Source organism: Pelodiscus sinensis, chromosome 5, assembly GCF_049634645.1.
Source record: "Pelodiscus sinensis isolate JC-2024 chromosome 5, ASM4963464v1, whole genome shotgun sequence".
NCBI lineage: Eukaryota > Metazoa > Chordata > Testudines > Trionychidae > Pelodiscus > Pelodiscus sinensis.
Window position 1 is genome coordinate 11,571,355 of NC_134715.1, and position 14,357 is coordinate 11,585,711.

At 43.8% G+C, this 14,357-nt stretch overlaps 1 protein-coding gene and 1 long non-coding RNA gene across 8 annotated transcripts in view; both read right to left on the reverse strand.

Moving 5' to 3' along the window:
- The window catches only part of SEC31A (SEC31 homolog A, COPII component), a 67,512-nt gene extending 61,093 nt beyond the window's left edge, over window positions 1-6,419 (reverse strand). For 6 of the 7 annotated variants that reach the window (XM_075929496.1, XM_075929494.1, XM_075929493.1 and 3 more), the window contains exons 1-3: window positions 6,260-6,419; window positions 2,332-2,414; window positions 835-958 (exon numbers count right to left, since the gene is read on the reverse strand). In XM_075929496.1, the coding sequence (XP_075785611.1) occupies window positions 835-958; window positions 2,332-2,410 (203 nt within the window). In that variant the 5' untranslated portion in view covers window positions 2,411-2,414; window positions 6,260-6,419. The remainder of the gene's footprint in view (window positions 1-834; window positions 959-2,331; window positions 2,415-6,259) is intronic. The other variant, XM_075929491.1, reaches the window with a different exon arrangement.
- A 3,712-nt stretch (window positions 6,420-10,131) lies between these two features.
- LOC106731600 (uncharacterized) lies at window positions 10,132-14,272 on the reverse strand. Its single transcript, XR_012903985.1, has 4 exons — window positions 13,806-14,272; window positions 12,590-12,655; window positions 12,341-12,451; window positions 10,132-10,421 (listed from the first exon to the last, which is right to left on the reverse strand). It is a non-coding gene; the product is annotated as an uncharacterized LOC106731600 (long non-coding RNA).
- Between the last annotated feature and the right edge of the window lie 85 nt (window positions 14,273-14,357).

A 14,357-nucleotide genomic window follows, 5' to 3' on the forward strand; every position in this document is an offset into this window, starting at 1 on the left:
AAAAATCCATTAACTGACACTATTGCTTACTCATTGATGAGCAGCTGACAATCTGTACATGTAGCACACACTCGCACTGTGAGTGCAATGGATCAACTGAAGGACTAAGATTTATGCTAACATAGTATCTGGCATGAAAGATTAATGGACCCAATCCCGTGTCAGTGGAAAGTTTTCAGATCCTTCTCTGCCTCCAGGAAGAGCAGCTCACACTTTCACTGACTGTTATGACGAATTTACAAGGAAAAGAACTCACTACAATGAAGCACTACAGCAAGTGGAGGTTTTCAAAACACCTCTCATGGATAGTTTAGTCCTGCCTTAGTGCAGGGGACCTGATTAGATGTTCCTCTGAAGTCCCTTCCAGTCCTACATTTCTATGGTTCTATCATCTAATGGTTGATAGTCTTTTATCTTGAGCAAAGTGGTCTCAAAACTTTCTAACAAATTTATTTGGGCATAAGCTTCTGTGGCCTGGAATCTACTTCATCAAATTCAAAGTGGGTTATATCCCACAAAAGCTTATGCCCAAATACATTTGTTAGTCTCTAAGGTGCCAGAGGACTCCTTGTTGTTTTTGCTAAAACAGACTAATACGACTACCCTTCTGCAACAGCTCGAGATATTTGTGATATAACAGTTACTGAAATCAAGTCTCCAGAGTCCAAGTTTACAACCTTAACAACAAGCCCATTCGTATTACTTTTCCTAGTGGCACTGATACAGAGCTAAGGCTTCATATACAGTCCTTTCTGCCCATGCCATGGATTGCGGTTGCAACAAAAAAATGCATTTCTATACAGCAGATCATAAATTTGGAACCTCAATTCATACCTGTGCGGGGAGGAGAAAGTTGCACAGGATTTCATATCTAATGAAGGATCAGACAAGTCCAGTTCAAATATTTCCAAAGAAGCACTGGTACTGAAAGTTGCATCCAGCTGCTGAGCAGATGTACCTACACAGAAACACACTGTTCTATCACAATGATATATTACAAAATAATGGAATTTAAAATTACTAAAGCATCAATGCATACTCAAGCTGTTATTTCTTTTGTATCTCAGAGGTACACTGAATACCAAACATAGTCAATTTTTATAAAAGGGGGTTAAAAGTAGTTTCAGGTACTTCACCTGCTCCTAAATCCCCTTCCTGGTTTTACAAAATTTTCCAATTAAAATAAAAAAAGAAAAGTGTGTGATGTTTTTCTCTTCCCTGCTGTTGTGTGAATATCACACAAGTAATAAAACAAAAACTCAGAAATTGACTGAAAGGCAGCCAAAACTACAGACTGGACCTCCAAAAACCCGGACTCCCTCACCCGGCAACATCTATGATCCGACAGGACCATGGATTTTTCTAAACCAGAGAGTCCTGGCTGGGAACCCCAGTGGCAAGCGGGCTGACAGCTCAGGGCTGCTGGGACTGGGGCCAGAACCCCAGTAGCAGGGCCGTAGCAGCCCAGCAAGAGGGTAGCTAGGGCTAGCAGGCAAGTAGCAAGGAACATCCCCTGGTCCAACAAATTCCTTCATTCAAGACTGGTCAGGTCCCAAGGTTGCTGGACCAGAGAGGTCCAACCTGTACTGCCATTGGTAAAGACTGGGTCATGTAACCTTTGGATTTAGGAGAGAGAATCTTGAAATTAGGTATCCAATGCTGTCATATATTTAGGTCAAAAATGCATGTTTATAAAGTATTATATAGGCCTGAGTTTTGATTTTTAGGGAAAGCTGATATTCTGGAGGCTGAGAAGTGATTTAAGTAGGCACTAAACTGCACTCTCAATTACTATTTCAGCCTTCAGGATGGCAACGTTCTATTATGAACTACACATACACTCGTCGTGCTATAATCTATACCATATGCATACAAAGTAGGGATGTAAAGGTTAACCTGTTACCCGGAAAGCATTAGCCTTACCAGCATGCTTACCTGGTAACCAGTTAATCAGAGGGCTGAGCAGGAGGGGGAGAGACGCATCCCCATCAATTGTGGTCAGGCTGGCAGGATCCCAGCCAACCAGAGCAGTCCCCAGCTGGCAGTGTGGTGGCATCCTGAATGGCTGGAACAGTCCCCCGCCCACAGCGAGGCAGGACCCTGACTGGCTGGAGCAGTGCTTGGACAGCTGGAACAGACTCCTACCACCACCCCAGACGGTTGGACTAAGGGAGCCTCCAACCCACAGCGGGCTGGATGGACCCCAGCCACATGGTTAACTGGTTAAACTATTATAGTTATACCATTTAACCAGTAAACTTTTTAAAGGGATATTTACAATGCTAATTAAAAAAAACCCACAGACAGAGAATACAATCTTCAACAAGTTACCTGTAGCCAAATAAATGGGATGTTGTTGGGCAGGGCTCCATGCCTGCATAGCAGTGCGATCAATCTCCTTTAGCTTCATCCTGCTAAAAGAAGGTAATTTTAGTAAAGGGAAGAAATGGCACCAGTACAACAGAGGATAAATGTGCTGTGTGTATGATGTGACATTTGTAGGGAAGAGAGTAATGATGAAATACTACTGAAGTTAAAAGAAATTAATATTTGCTAAACATGCTGAATGTTCCTAAATAAACCTGAGGAAGACCGCAGCTGCTCTGGGATTGTTAGACAAAATGCCTTTGCTAATATGAGGTTATATGACTTGACATCTTGCAGCAGCTATTACATTTAAATAAAAATATTTTCCATGTTGCTAAATGCCAAATCTGAGATTTATAAACTATGAGAACTGAAATTACTGAAATCTACCATAAAGTCATTACTGAAACCATTTTGGTTTCTAAAACCATGTGAAAGAAAGTCAAAGTATTCCTTAGTGATATTTTAGAAACATAATTAACTTGCATACTAGCAAGCTCAAGAAATGAACTTAGTTTCAGGTACAAAATCCATCTTTGAGCCCTTCTGCCAATATTTATAGTTTTACATTTTCCTGTATTATGCAAGACACACACAAACAACAACCCATGAGTACTTACACAGAGAAAACAATGCAATTAACTGCATGTAACCAGTTGCCAAATGTACAAAGCAAATTAATAAGCAGAAAAGATGTGGGCTTTTTTTCTAATCTCTTTAATTTCTAGTTAGCTTAAGTGTTACTTCTAACAATAGTAAGTACAAAACATGTTACTATAAAAGTACATCCCTCTTCCTGTGCAAACTGAGGAAGTATATAAAGAGAAAAGTAATGTGAAAGTCTGGCATCACATTTTTTTCAGTCACCACGTTCTACCTTATCACCCCTGAAAAGATTATATGGTCCTCAATACTGACATTCTGAAGTGCCAAGAATTTTCTCACAATTATGGATTCCAGCAATAAATTATTTAAAAGGAAGTGAAAGTTTACATGAAAGCCTGAAATGCTCAACAGTTCTGAGTCATACAGCTCTCACCGGTGGATTTGTGCAACTTTCGGGCATGAACAAGTAGTGTGAAAAAGTGCAAGGATTAATTGTTACTAGCAAGCAATGCAAGATAATTCAGGGAAAAAATCTGATAAATTCGCCTTCCAGCTAAGTTTACTGAAAAACACTCACATTCGCCAAATGTCTCCTGAACCAGTGGGAACTCACAGAATGTAAACTTTCTTGGCCACACATATTCTATGATAACAGGAAGTTTTCAATTCTTTCCTGTACTTGATTTCAGATTTGACATTTTTCACATTCATTCTGATAACACATACCCAGATAATTATACTACAAACCCTGCATTGTATATCAAATATTCACATCATAAAATCAGTACCAGGAGTACTCAAACATTGCTAGACAAAGTCCTTTTAAAAAATTTTGGACGCAACACACAGCTTGCCTCACTCATTTGAATTTTGTATCTTTTAGAGGGACATTTTTCAAGATTATATTGTAGCAGATCTCAAACAAATTTTAAAAATTAGATCTCTTTTTACATAACTGAATTAAAAAATATTCTCGCAGGGCTCATCACGCTAAAAGTCCCTTGTGTATCTCCATTTTACTTTTACAATTAAAAAAGCATTTCAAACAGTTTACAAGTCATACCAAGTGAATCTGGAGTTAGCCATGTGCTAGGGAACCCGAACTGAACAGACCATTTGCTGTTTAAGTTTATCCTTTACAGACTAACTCAGCTCCCCAAGGAAGCTTCTGAACTCACACAGTTATCCTGAACACAAGAAATGCCAGTCTCTGAAAAACTTTTCCCAAACTTGAGTGAGGTTGAGTAGGGAATGTGGTTCTGAGTCAATCAGGTGTGCTCCAGTTTATCAGCTGGAGAAGGCTGTGGTGTGGAAAGATCCTGACTGAACTTCAAACCCACAAGTAAAAAGGGCAAAGTTGCACAATTACTCTCTGAAACTATGCAAGGTGATTACTGACTGTCCACATCAAGCATGCAGACAAATATTATGCACCTGGGGAATTCAAGCAGGGCTGTATTAACTCAGGGGCTTTAGGAGCTGCAGACAATGGCTTCGGGCTAAAGGAGATTGGGGGCAGTAAGCTGGGATGTAAGCTCCAACCAGAAGGTGCTTACCTCAGGTAGCTCCAGATTGGTGGTGCAATGGACTAACACAGGATCCCTGCCTGCCCTGGCTCCATATTTTGCTCAATGAGTGGGCCTGCACATCCAGCCCCTAGGTGGAGGTGCAGCCTCCTTCTCTCCCCACAAGTAAATTGATTTTAACATCCTTAGTTGATGCCCACTTAAGTCCTACTCTCCTTTTCACTTGGTCTATACTTTTACTATTCAGCTATACATGCAGGGTACTCTGTTGCCTACTGGGACCCATCCCACATAGAAGAGATCACTACTACCAGGTGGACACTGAGTGGTCTATTTAATGACTTAGATGAACTAGAAACCATTTTTAAAGAGAGGTAACAAAACATATGGGTTTCCCTCCTCTTTATAACATAATGGTAGATCTCATCAGTTCTTTAGCACAAGATGGGTTGGATGCCAGTCTAAGAAATACATTTGTTTGACAGTGTCTGTATTACACCATGGTAATGACATAGCTTCACTCTTGAGTTACAAGGGTACTGGCAAACGAAATGTGTATGTTGAACGTCTTGCTGTTGCCATGTTGGCACTATGGCCCTATCTATTCTGTCCAGGAAAACCACATTATTGCACTTTTCGAATTAACCATCCAAGGATTGTTCACTACAGAAGTTCTAGCATGTGGCCAATATCCTGAGTGATTCAGCACCTTGATTTTTCTGGACATTTTCTTACACTTTTTATTTGTATCATGGTATGGTCAATATATTACAGTAAAGAAAGGATGTTAAAAGTTGCATGTTTCACAAATGAAAATAAATGCGGTTCTCTCACTAACAATATTAAATTAGCTGACTAACAGAATGGAGAAACATTTTCTTACATGCACATTTATCTTTACAAATATTTTACAATATCCATTAGCAATATCTGTGAGCTGCAAATAAAAGATTCAGGCTTGTAGTTAAGCTACTCCCTAAAAATATCCCCACAACTACTTTGCCCAGTCAGATAAGTTTTGCTACAAAATAGCTGTCTTTCTGTGTATCTGTAGTAGAATCATCTTTACATACATACTCGCTTGAATAACACAAGCAAGATGAAAACCTCAAGATGGTTATTAATAGGGGATCCTCAAAGCAATCCAAATATTTTTTCTTTCTCTCGCTAGAATCCCTTTTCCTAAAGGGCTGCGTTATGCCTTCCCTTGCGGGGGGATACGCTGTTTAAAGATGGCTTTATACAAAGGGTTTTTGCAAACATGGTCACAACAGGCGTAGATGGAGCATGACTTTTTTTGAGAGGTAAGTTTATAAACCCTAAAAGCACCAAGTCCGTAGTACGTGCGTTTCGGAGTAAGTTATGAGACAGAGAGTCGGAACATACGTTCACCTCAGAGGCTAAGACGAGGCTGTAAGTCCCCCAACACCACAGAAGGCCACAGGACCCGGCCACAGCTCAGGGGAGAGGCTGGTGCTCGCTCAGCTGACAGCGAGGCAGCTTTGTGCGCGGCTTAACTCGCCACGAAAGAGGGGCCAGGACACGGGCTTTGACTAGCCGACCAGGCAAGCCCCGAGCCGGCCGCCCGGAGGTCCCCGCAGACGGGCAGTGGCCCGATCCCCGCCGCAGGGCGGCAGCGCTGGAAGCCCGGGGCCGGCTCACCGCAAGGCCGGGGGGAAGCGCCCGGAAAGCGGGGCCTCGCCTGCAGCCCGCCCGCCCGCCCGAGCCGGGAGCCCCGGCCGCGCCCCACGCCCCCTCACCTGGCGGCTGCGGCCCAGCCGGAGCCTCCTCCACGTTCCGCTTCAACGTGGCAGCCGCAGCGCAGCCCTCGTCAGCCCGGCTTCCGGCCCGGCCCCTGCACACGCGCCGGTCCCCGGGCGGAGCCCCTCCCCCGGCCGCGGGCCTGCCTCCTGGCTACGGGCCAGGCGCGCTCCCCCTCTGGCGGGAGATCTGGGGGGCTCCGCCGCCCTGCCTGGCCCGTAGGACTCCTTAAAGCAGCGCTGGGGGCCCCTCAGGCTCAGGGCTCCCCTCCTGGCGGGGAGAAGCCTGTTTCTGCAGGACTGGAGCGCACAAAATGTGCCAGCATGCGCCCCCCCGGCGCTGGTAGGGAGGGGTCAGGCTCAGCCAGACCCACTTCCTCAGATCAACTAGTGGAAGAAAATAGTCACAACCGTCTATACCAAAGGATACCATTGGTATAGATGGTTGTGACTATTTTCTTCCACTAGTTCAGGCATGTCCAAAGTCCGGCCCGGGGGCCAATTGCGGCCCGTGTTCCGGTTTAATACGGCCCCACAGGTAATTTGGCAATATCTATCTTTTATGGCCCCCAACGAATCCATATGTATTGAGATGAATACATTGTAAAATCTCAGTTAATGTCAGTTGGTCTAAATCAGTTATAAATATATTTGGACACAACATGTATACTTGGTGTTATGTTCCTGTCCATAATTTTTGAACTTAAAAGTTGACAGACAACCTTTATTACCAATAATATGTAATGTACTTTACAATGTTCCTGACATATATTTCAGCTTCCTGGATTTTTTTTCCATCTGGCCTTCAGATATGAAAGGCAGAGTGATTTAACACCTGTTTAGATTGGTCATCCATGTGACGAAATGAAAAGTATGCCGTTTGCAATAAACTTTGCATAAAATAGTTAATTTGCATTTAATTTTAATGGTTCAAAGAATGTCAGGCAAAATGGTCGGCCCTCAAGCATGTTCACTTCATCAAATCTGGCCCTCTTTGAAAAAAGTTTGGACACCCCTGCACTAGTTGATCTGAGGAAGTGGGTCTGGCCCACGAAAGCTCATCACCTAATAAACCATCTTGTTAGTCTTTAAAGTGCTACGTTGTCCTGCATTTTGCTTCAGCTATCCCAGACTAACACGGCTCCATTTCTATCACTATTCTCAGCCAGAGGCTGCCTCAGAGAGCGTTTGGTTTCTCACATGGACGCACAGCCCCCCACTCCTAAAATGTTCCCTCCCCCGTTAAAGAATGAAGTGTTTGTCCCCTCTTTGCTCCTAGGTAAAAGCCCCGACGGCTTATTTAAAACATACAGTCCCACCCACTACAGCACACATTTTTACCACGTACAGCTATTTGGCAAGCTCATGTTTCTGATCCCTCAAATTCCATTACCAAAATAGTCTGCTATTCAGTACAGAACACAAGACTCAGGCCTTGAGGCAGAGGTAGCAGCAAGCAGCAGCCCCCTTGGCTGTACTTTGCTTCTCCAAAGCAGAACGTCCTGAAGACCAAACAAACCCAATCAAGTGCAAAGCATTTTGATCACCGTCTATGGTGAGCAAGTGCTATTTGCCATTTTCATGGAAAGGTCATATTTCTTCCTGTATAACAGTGGTTGCCAAACTTTTCAGCATCATGCCCCCCTTTTTGAGGGTTTCTCAAAAATCATGCCTCCCCTGCCCCCAATACCAGCAAAACTTGTTGGATTTAAAATAAATAAATAAATGAACTGACCCTGGGCCAAAACACAAAAACAACAGCACAACTTTGGGCTGGGTTGCCTCCCACCGCCCCCTGGAATTTCTTCATACACCCCCAGTTTAGGAACCCATGCTCTATACTAGTGGTCGCCAACCATTTTACACTGCAGATCACTTTTTAAATGACAGACCAAGCCAAGATCTAGCGCCCCTGCCCTCTCTATTCTCCTCCTCTCCATCACTTGCTATCCCAATCTTTATACTGCTTTAAAAAAAAATTCTGTAGGAAGGGGTTTTTCCAACATTTGGCCTGTCTAGACTGGACCAAATGTCAGAAAAAACCCTTCTTTTGGAAGCCCCCTTATTCCTCATGGAAAGAGGAATAGAGCCGTGACCGGAAGAGAATTTTTTAAGTGGAAAGCAAACAAAGCGGAAGAACAAATGCAACCTTGGATGCAGAAGTGTTTTTCTGGGATATCTCTAGAATCCTGAAAAACTCCTGCAGTCCAGCCGGACCCTCACTGGGTTGAGACAGGATGTGTAGGCTCTGGGGTGGAAATGAGGGATTTGGGTACGGGAAGGGATGAGAGGTGCAAGCTCTGGGGCTGAGTCTACTGTGGCATGATTTTGCGCAAATTACTTTTAATGGAAAAGTTTTTCCATTAAAAGTATTTGTGCAAGAGCACCTACACTAGCACAGATGCTTTTGCGCAAAAGACACCTTTTGCACAAAAAAAAAGCGTCCGTGCCAGTGTAGACATTCTCTTGCGCAAGAAAGCTCCGATGGCCATTTTAGTCATCGGGCTTTCTTGCTCAAGAAATTAACATGGCTGTTTATACTGGCCCTCTTGCGCAACTATTCTTGCGCAAGAGGGCTTATCCCTGAGCCGGAGCAGCAGAGTGCGCAAGAACCACTGATTTTGTACATTACAAAGTCAATGTTCTTGCACAAATGCTTGCAGCTAGTGTAGACAGGCAAGATTTTGCACAAAAGCAGTTGCTTTTGCACAAAATCATGCCAGTCTAGACACAGCCTGCGCGTGCCTGCCCTGGGGACAACTCACACCTCATGCGCCGGTGCAGGCAAGTCACCATGTTCCACTTCTGGAGCCAGGGCCCCTCTCCCGCAGCGCGCCTGGCAAAGCAACCAGCGCACTTCCGGAACTGCCAGAAGTGGCACTAAAGCTGCAGGACTTCCATCCACCCACGGGAAGCTGGCACTACCTCCATTTTCACTGCAGGTAAGTACGTACTGGGGCTTCTCAGGGGTGGGTGGAAAATAGGGGGAGGGTCTGGTCGCCTCGCAATTGACTGGTCAAGGCCATGGATCGACCTGTTGGTGACCACAGCGCTATACTGAGTATTGTGACTACTGCTACTAGCATTAAAGAAAACCCAATGAGTCCTGCAGCACCTCAGAGACTAAGAAACAAATGTAGATAGTATTAAGCTTTTGTAAGCACAACTCATTTCCTCAGATGGAGCAAGGGGTCCAGAGGTACAAGCAAATAGCACAGGAGGGGATATGGGGAGTGAAGGGGAAGGGTGAACTCATCAATTAAAGCAGCCTCACTTAGCATGGATAACTGAGTGAGCTGGTTTAGTGCCCAATACTTAAGATTTTTATGTCATTTGCGTGTTGACTATAATGGCCCATCCAGTTCATATTTTTGTTCAATCCTTGGTTTAATGTGTGAAATTTGCATGCAAAGGCAAATTCCAGTTTTTCCTCTAGTTTCTGAAATTGCTTTATAAGAGTCACTTTGATGCACTAATGAGTACCCAGCCAAGTTAAAAGTGTTCCAACAGGTTTCTGTGTTACCATTTCAAATATCTGATTTGTGTCTCTCCAAGTTACCAAGCTGCTTCAGATACAGAGGCAGCAGTGCTGAGTGCAAGGGAGTTCCTTCGGAGTGGGGCCAGAGCACACTGGCTGATAGCCACACCCCCAGGGACTGTAGAATAGTGGAGTAACGATAAGAATTAATGAGGTTAACCAACTATTCAATTAACTGATATTTAAGATCCCTAGATGGAATATATATCATATATGCTACTAACAGTTACTAAGGTGAAAACGGGTTTCTTAGCCTACAGAATGTTATTAGGCTTAGCTCATTCACATTTGAAGAGCTTATTCTATAGGATACAAATAAAGCCAAGACACCATATTTAAAAACTCAAGGGCAGTGTATCATGTTTATTAATAAAACTGAAGAGCATTTATAACAGTATCCAAAAAAAAGCAAGCTCCCACAAGATTCACAAGTTGCTGTTGAAACAAGTACTTTAAGAGACTAATTTCTTGTCTTGATCACTACCTTTTCCACTAAAAACATTCCAAAATCAGTCAGGTACTCATTGCTTTCCTTTTCCACTGTGGAGGTTAATTCAATTTTCAACCATCTTCACTAGAGCTTAAAATAGAAATTCAGATGGAACAGAAAATTTTCACAATTACCTGAAAAGTAAAAAAAAAAAATTAGATCTTTGGCAATATAGATATAGGTATTATTTAACGAAAATCAACATCTCCTTCTCTACATTTGTAAGAGTCTTCTCTTAATAGGAAGATTTACTGAAGTTGAGGGCTTAAGTTCCCCAGACTTGAAAAGCCACTCTGTTATAAGCCTGAAAGATTGTCTTTCTGCAACAGTAATTCATCTAAAAGTTTCACTCATCTTGTCTCTCCAAGTTACCAAGCTCAGTAATGGAACAGTAAAGCCCTCAGCCCTTACAACCACAACTAGGAGGTCCACCCAGAAGTGTTTAAACAATATTTTATATCTTAAGACAGACTGATGAAATGTTTACAGATATATTTCAGAAAGCATGCTCATTATTGTCTGGTTCAGATTTTAAATTAGCCCACTGTCATTTTCAAGACATTATATCTAACAAAATTATCATGTTAAAATATTAATAACATTGAGAGAAAAGAAATTAGACAACTAAGAAACATGATAGATCTAACAAGAGTCACAGGAATTTAGAATCAGAAATAAGGTCAGATCCAAGTTGCACTGAGATACTCTAGAGCACTGTTCTAAGATACTTATACCTAGGCACAAACTGAATCAGCAAACTTAAGACATTAACAAAGTGTTAAAATTTACCCACATGGCAACAAGTGTAGTCAGAATGGTCTCAGTTTACCTTTCATAATTTGAAGAGCAATAATTTCCCAGGGAGGAAAAGTACAAGTTCTTTTGTTGGGTATGCAAACAAAATAAATTACATAAAATACAATTCTGTATCTCCTAATATGCAATTACTTTTACATGCTTTTAAAAATCTCGTTTTGAATTTTTTACCTCTTGTCCTCATCCAGTCAAATACTAATCACAGTGAGTCATGATGTGAACAGCAGTGAAAAGTTTTAATCATTGGACAGTAGGCAAAAACCTAATACATTAAAAATAATTTACCATGTTCATCTTGCTCTACATTCTCAATCAAGTTCGAAAGTTGGAGAAAATAAAGTTAATTACTCTCTAATCACATTTAAAATTTGGGGGCTCTAACTCTAAGGTTGACAATTTTATTTCCATAGTTCCAGGTATTTCATTTTCACCTTTTACAGTATTTTGTGCTCCCTCACCCATAGAAATTTCTATTTCTTAGGTGTGGAACCACAGCGTGAGCAACTTTTACCTACTCAAAGCAGGAAATAAGGCTGTAAAATCCTGCTTAATTAGTTAACTGGTTCAATGTTAAGTGTAAGGGACTCACGGATTAAATGGGGTGAGGTGGGTTCTCTGATATTTGGTACTTGATCTATACTTTTTTATTTTGACTCAGTTACGTCAGGGGTGTGGAAAGAAACCAGACACATGCAGGACTGACATAGCTACATCAATAATACACCAAGTGTAGATGCACCTATGTCAACATAAAAGTAATTAATTGAGGTGGTATTGGTACATTGACAGAAAATTCCCTTTGTGTAGGCACACTCTGGGGCTTGCAGAAAAACAACCCACTAGTTCATAGGCGGGGCGGGGGGAATCCACTTAGAGAGGCAGTTGCTGGTGGGGGAACAAGATATCTGACCAAGGAGATGAACAGTGACCATTATTGCTCCTTCCTATCTCCCAACTTCAGCTTCACTAGCAATTCCCTCAGCAACACCAGTATGGATGTAAAAGGTTAACCGGTAACTTCACCTTAATTGGTGTGGCTTACCAGTTATGATTTAACAGGTGGGGCCTGCTGCAGGCTGCTCCAGCTCAGCAGTACACACCAAAGGCAGGGGGTGCTCCAGCCCCCACCCACCCATTTAATTGGTTAGCTGGTTAAAGTAAGTTTGACAAGTTAACTAATTAAATGGGATTTGTCATCCCTAAACACCACACAGAGAAAAGGGCTACTTACACATACCATGATCAGTTTACAGCTCTGGGCCCTTCCAACCTTCTTGCAATTCACTTCCAAGTTGCCAAATCCTTTCTTCTATAAGCAGTTTAGACTTAATGGAATTACTGCTTCTTCCTAGAAAAGGAAGATAAAATAAAGTAGTTCTAATTTTTAAACATAATTAATGTTTGATTCACCAATAGTATTTAAATGTTGAATTTAACTAGGGGAATTTAGCTCTATTTCAAAAAAGTCACGTAATTAAACCCTCACCTGAACAAATAGGCAATATGAACATCCAGAATCCAAGCTGGAACGGCAGATCTGGTCAGAACAATTCTTAAGGAAATAAGAACATATATTTACACAGTGATTTTTTTCGTCCTAAAACTACAGCAATACAAATCACACATTGGCAGCAACAATTATTTGCATTAGTAATACCTACTACCTTTATTCAGCCTTACACCTAAGTGATGTCTGCACCTTATGCCAGTTTTTAAACACACATATCCTCATCCAAACAGATACTAATCACAGCAGATCATGATGTGAACAGCAGTGAAAAGGTTTTAATCACTGGACATGTGTCAAGTAAACATTAAGTGAACAGCAAACAACACTTCTTGAACCAACACTTTACTTGGATGGCTTAAGAAAATAGAGGACTGTTACATACGATAAATATTCCACTACCTGATAGCTAGTTGAGGGCTTAGGTCCATTTTATAGTGGACAAACTACAAAAGATACCACAACAAAATACTGTCTCCTTACAGTATTAAGAATGGGCAGCAGTTAAGGATCAAGGTGACTCATTAGACTTGCACCCAGAAGGGTGGTTCCTCCAGTCAAGGCTTTGTCATGCATGCCAGTAAGGAGTTAAACTCAGACCACTGGTGCCTGCAAGGCAATGGTCACTAACCAGTAGATCAGGATCTACCAGCAGATCTTGGAGCCTCTGACAAGTAATCCTGACTGGCTTGGCTGGGAGGCTATCAAGTGGCTGCACTTCAGCTGCTCCTGCCCAGAGCCCCCTACTTGCTGTGCAGAATGGAGCAGACAAAGGGCATTGGTGTCACTCCATCCCCTTCCCCTGTACCCCATCTTCACAGAGTGACCCCATCTTCAGAGTGAGAAGGGTGCGGCCTCGGCAAAGGGGTGGAGCAGGGCAGGGAAGGGGGGACAAATGTATCCTCCTTTGAGGTAGATCTTGGACTGACAAGTTCAAAAAAATGATCTTGTGCTTAAAAAGGTTGGAGAGCACTGCTGCAAGGCATTGCCTCTGCAGAGAGAGCTGCAAGTTGGATTAACTCATGCACAGTGCACGACTGAAAGCCGTTCATATGGCAAGTTGTTGCTGAGATTGCATCTCCCGCCTTCCCCCCCCTCGCGTTACAGGCAGTTTGCCAACATTACCCCTGAAGCGGGAGCTGCAGCAGAGCACCGCTCGCGGACCCAACCGGCTACAGGCCTGCACCCAACGTACCGGGCAGAGCGCCTGCTGCTGCCGCTGCACCCTCAGTCACGCGGGGCCCTGCGGCGCAGGCTGGGGACGAGCCTCAGGCGGCGGCGGGGCGCAGAGGCTGCGCAAGGCGGGTGCCCACGCGGCCTGGGAAACGCTCCGTTCGGCGGCGCCGTCCCCGCAGGAGCGGGCCAGGCCCGGGCCCCGCCGCACGCGCCGGGCCGCAGCCCCCAATAGGACGCGAGGCATTTCCAGCAACCGCCCCGCTGGCTGGGCCACAGGCGGCCCCGAGCCCCCGTCTCGCGCCCATGCTGCCGGCTGGGGACAAGGCCACGTGCCCGCAGCGAGCCGCTGGAGCCCGAAAGAAAGAGGCGCAGCCTCGCGCGCGAGCAATAAGCCAGACAGCGTCGCTTCCATTGGCTGGCAAGACACGCGTGTTTCATTGGGCCGCCGCCTCCTCGGCTTCCATTGGTTGGCAAGACACGCGTGTTTCATTGGGCCGCCGCCTCCTCGGCCGTTTCCGATTGGTTCAACTATCCCCCCTCTCTCAACTTCCGGCTTCCGCTTACCCGCGGG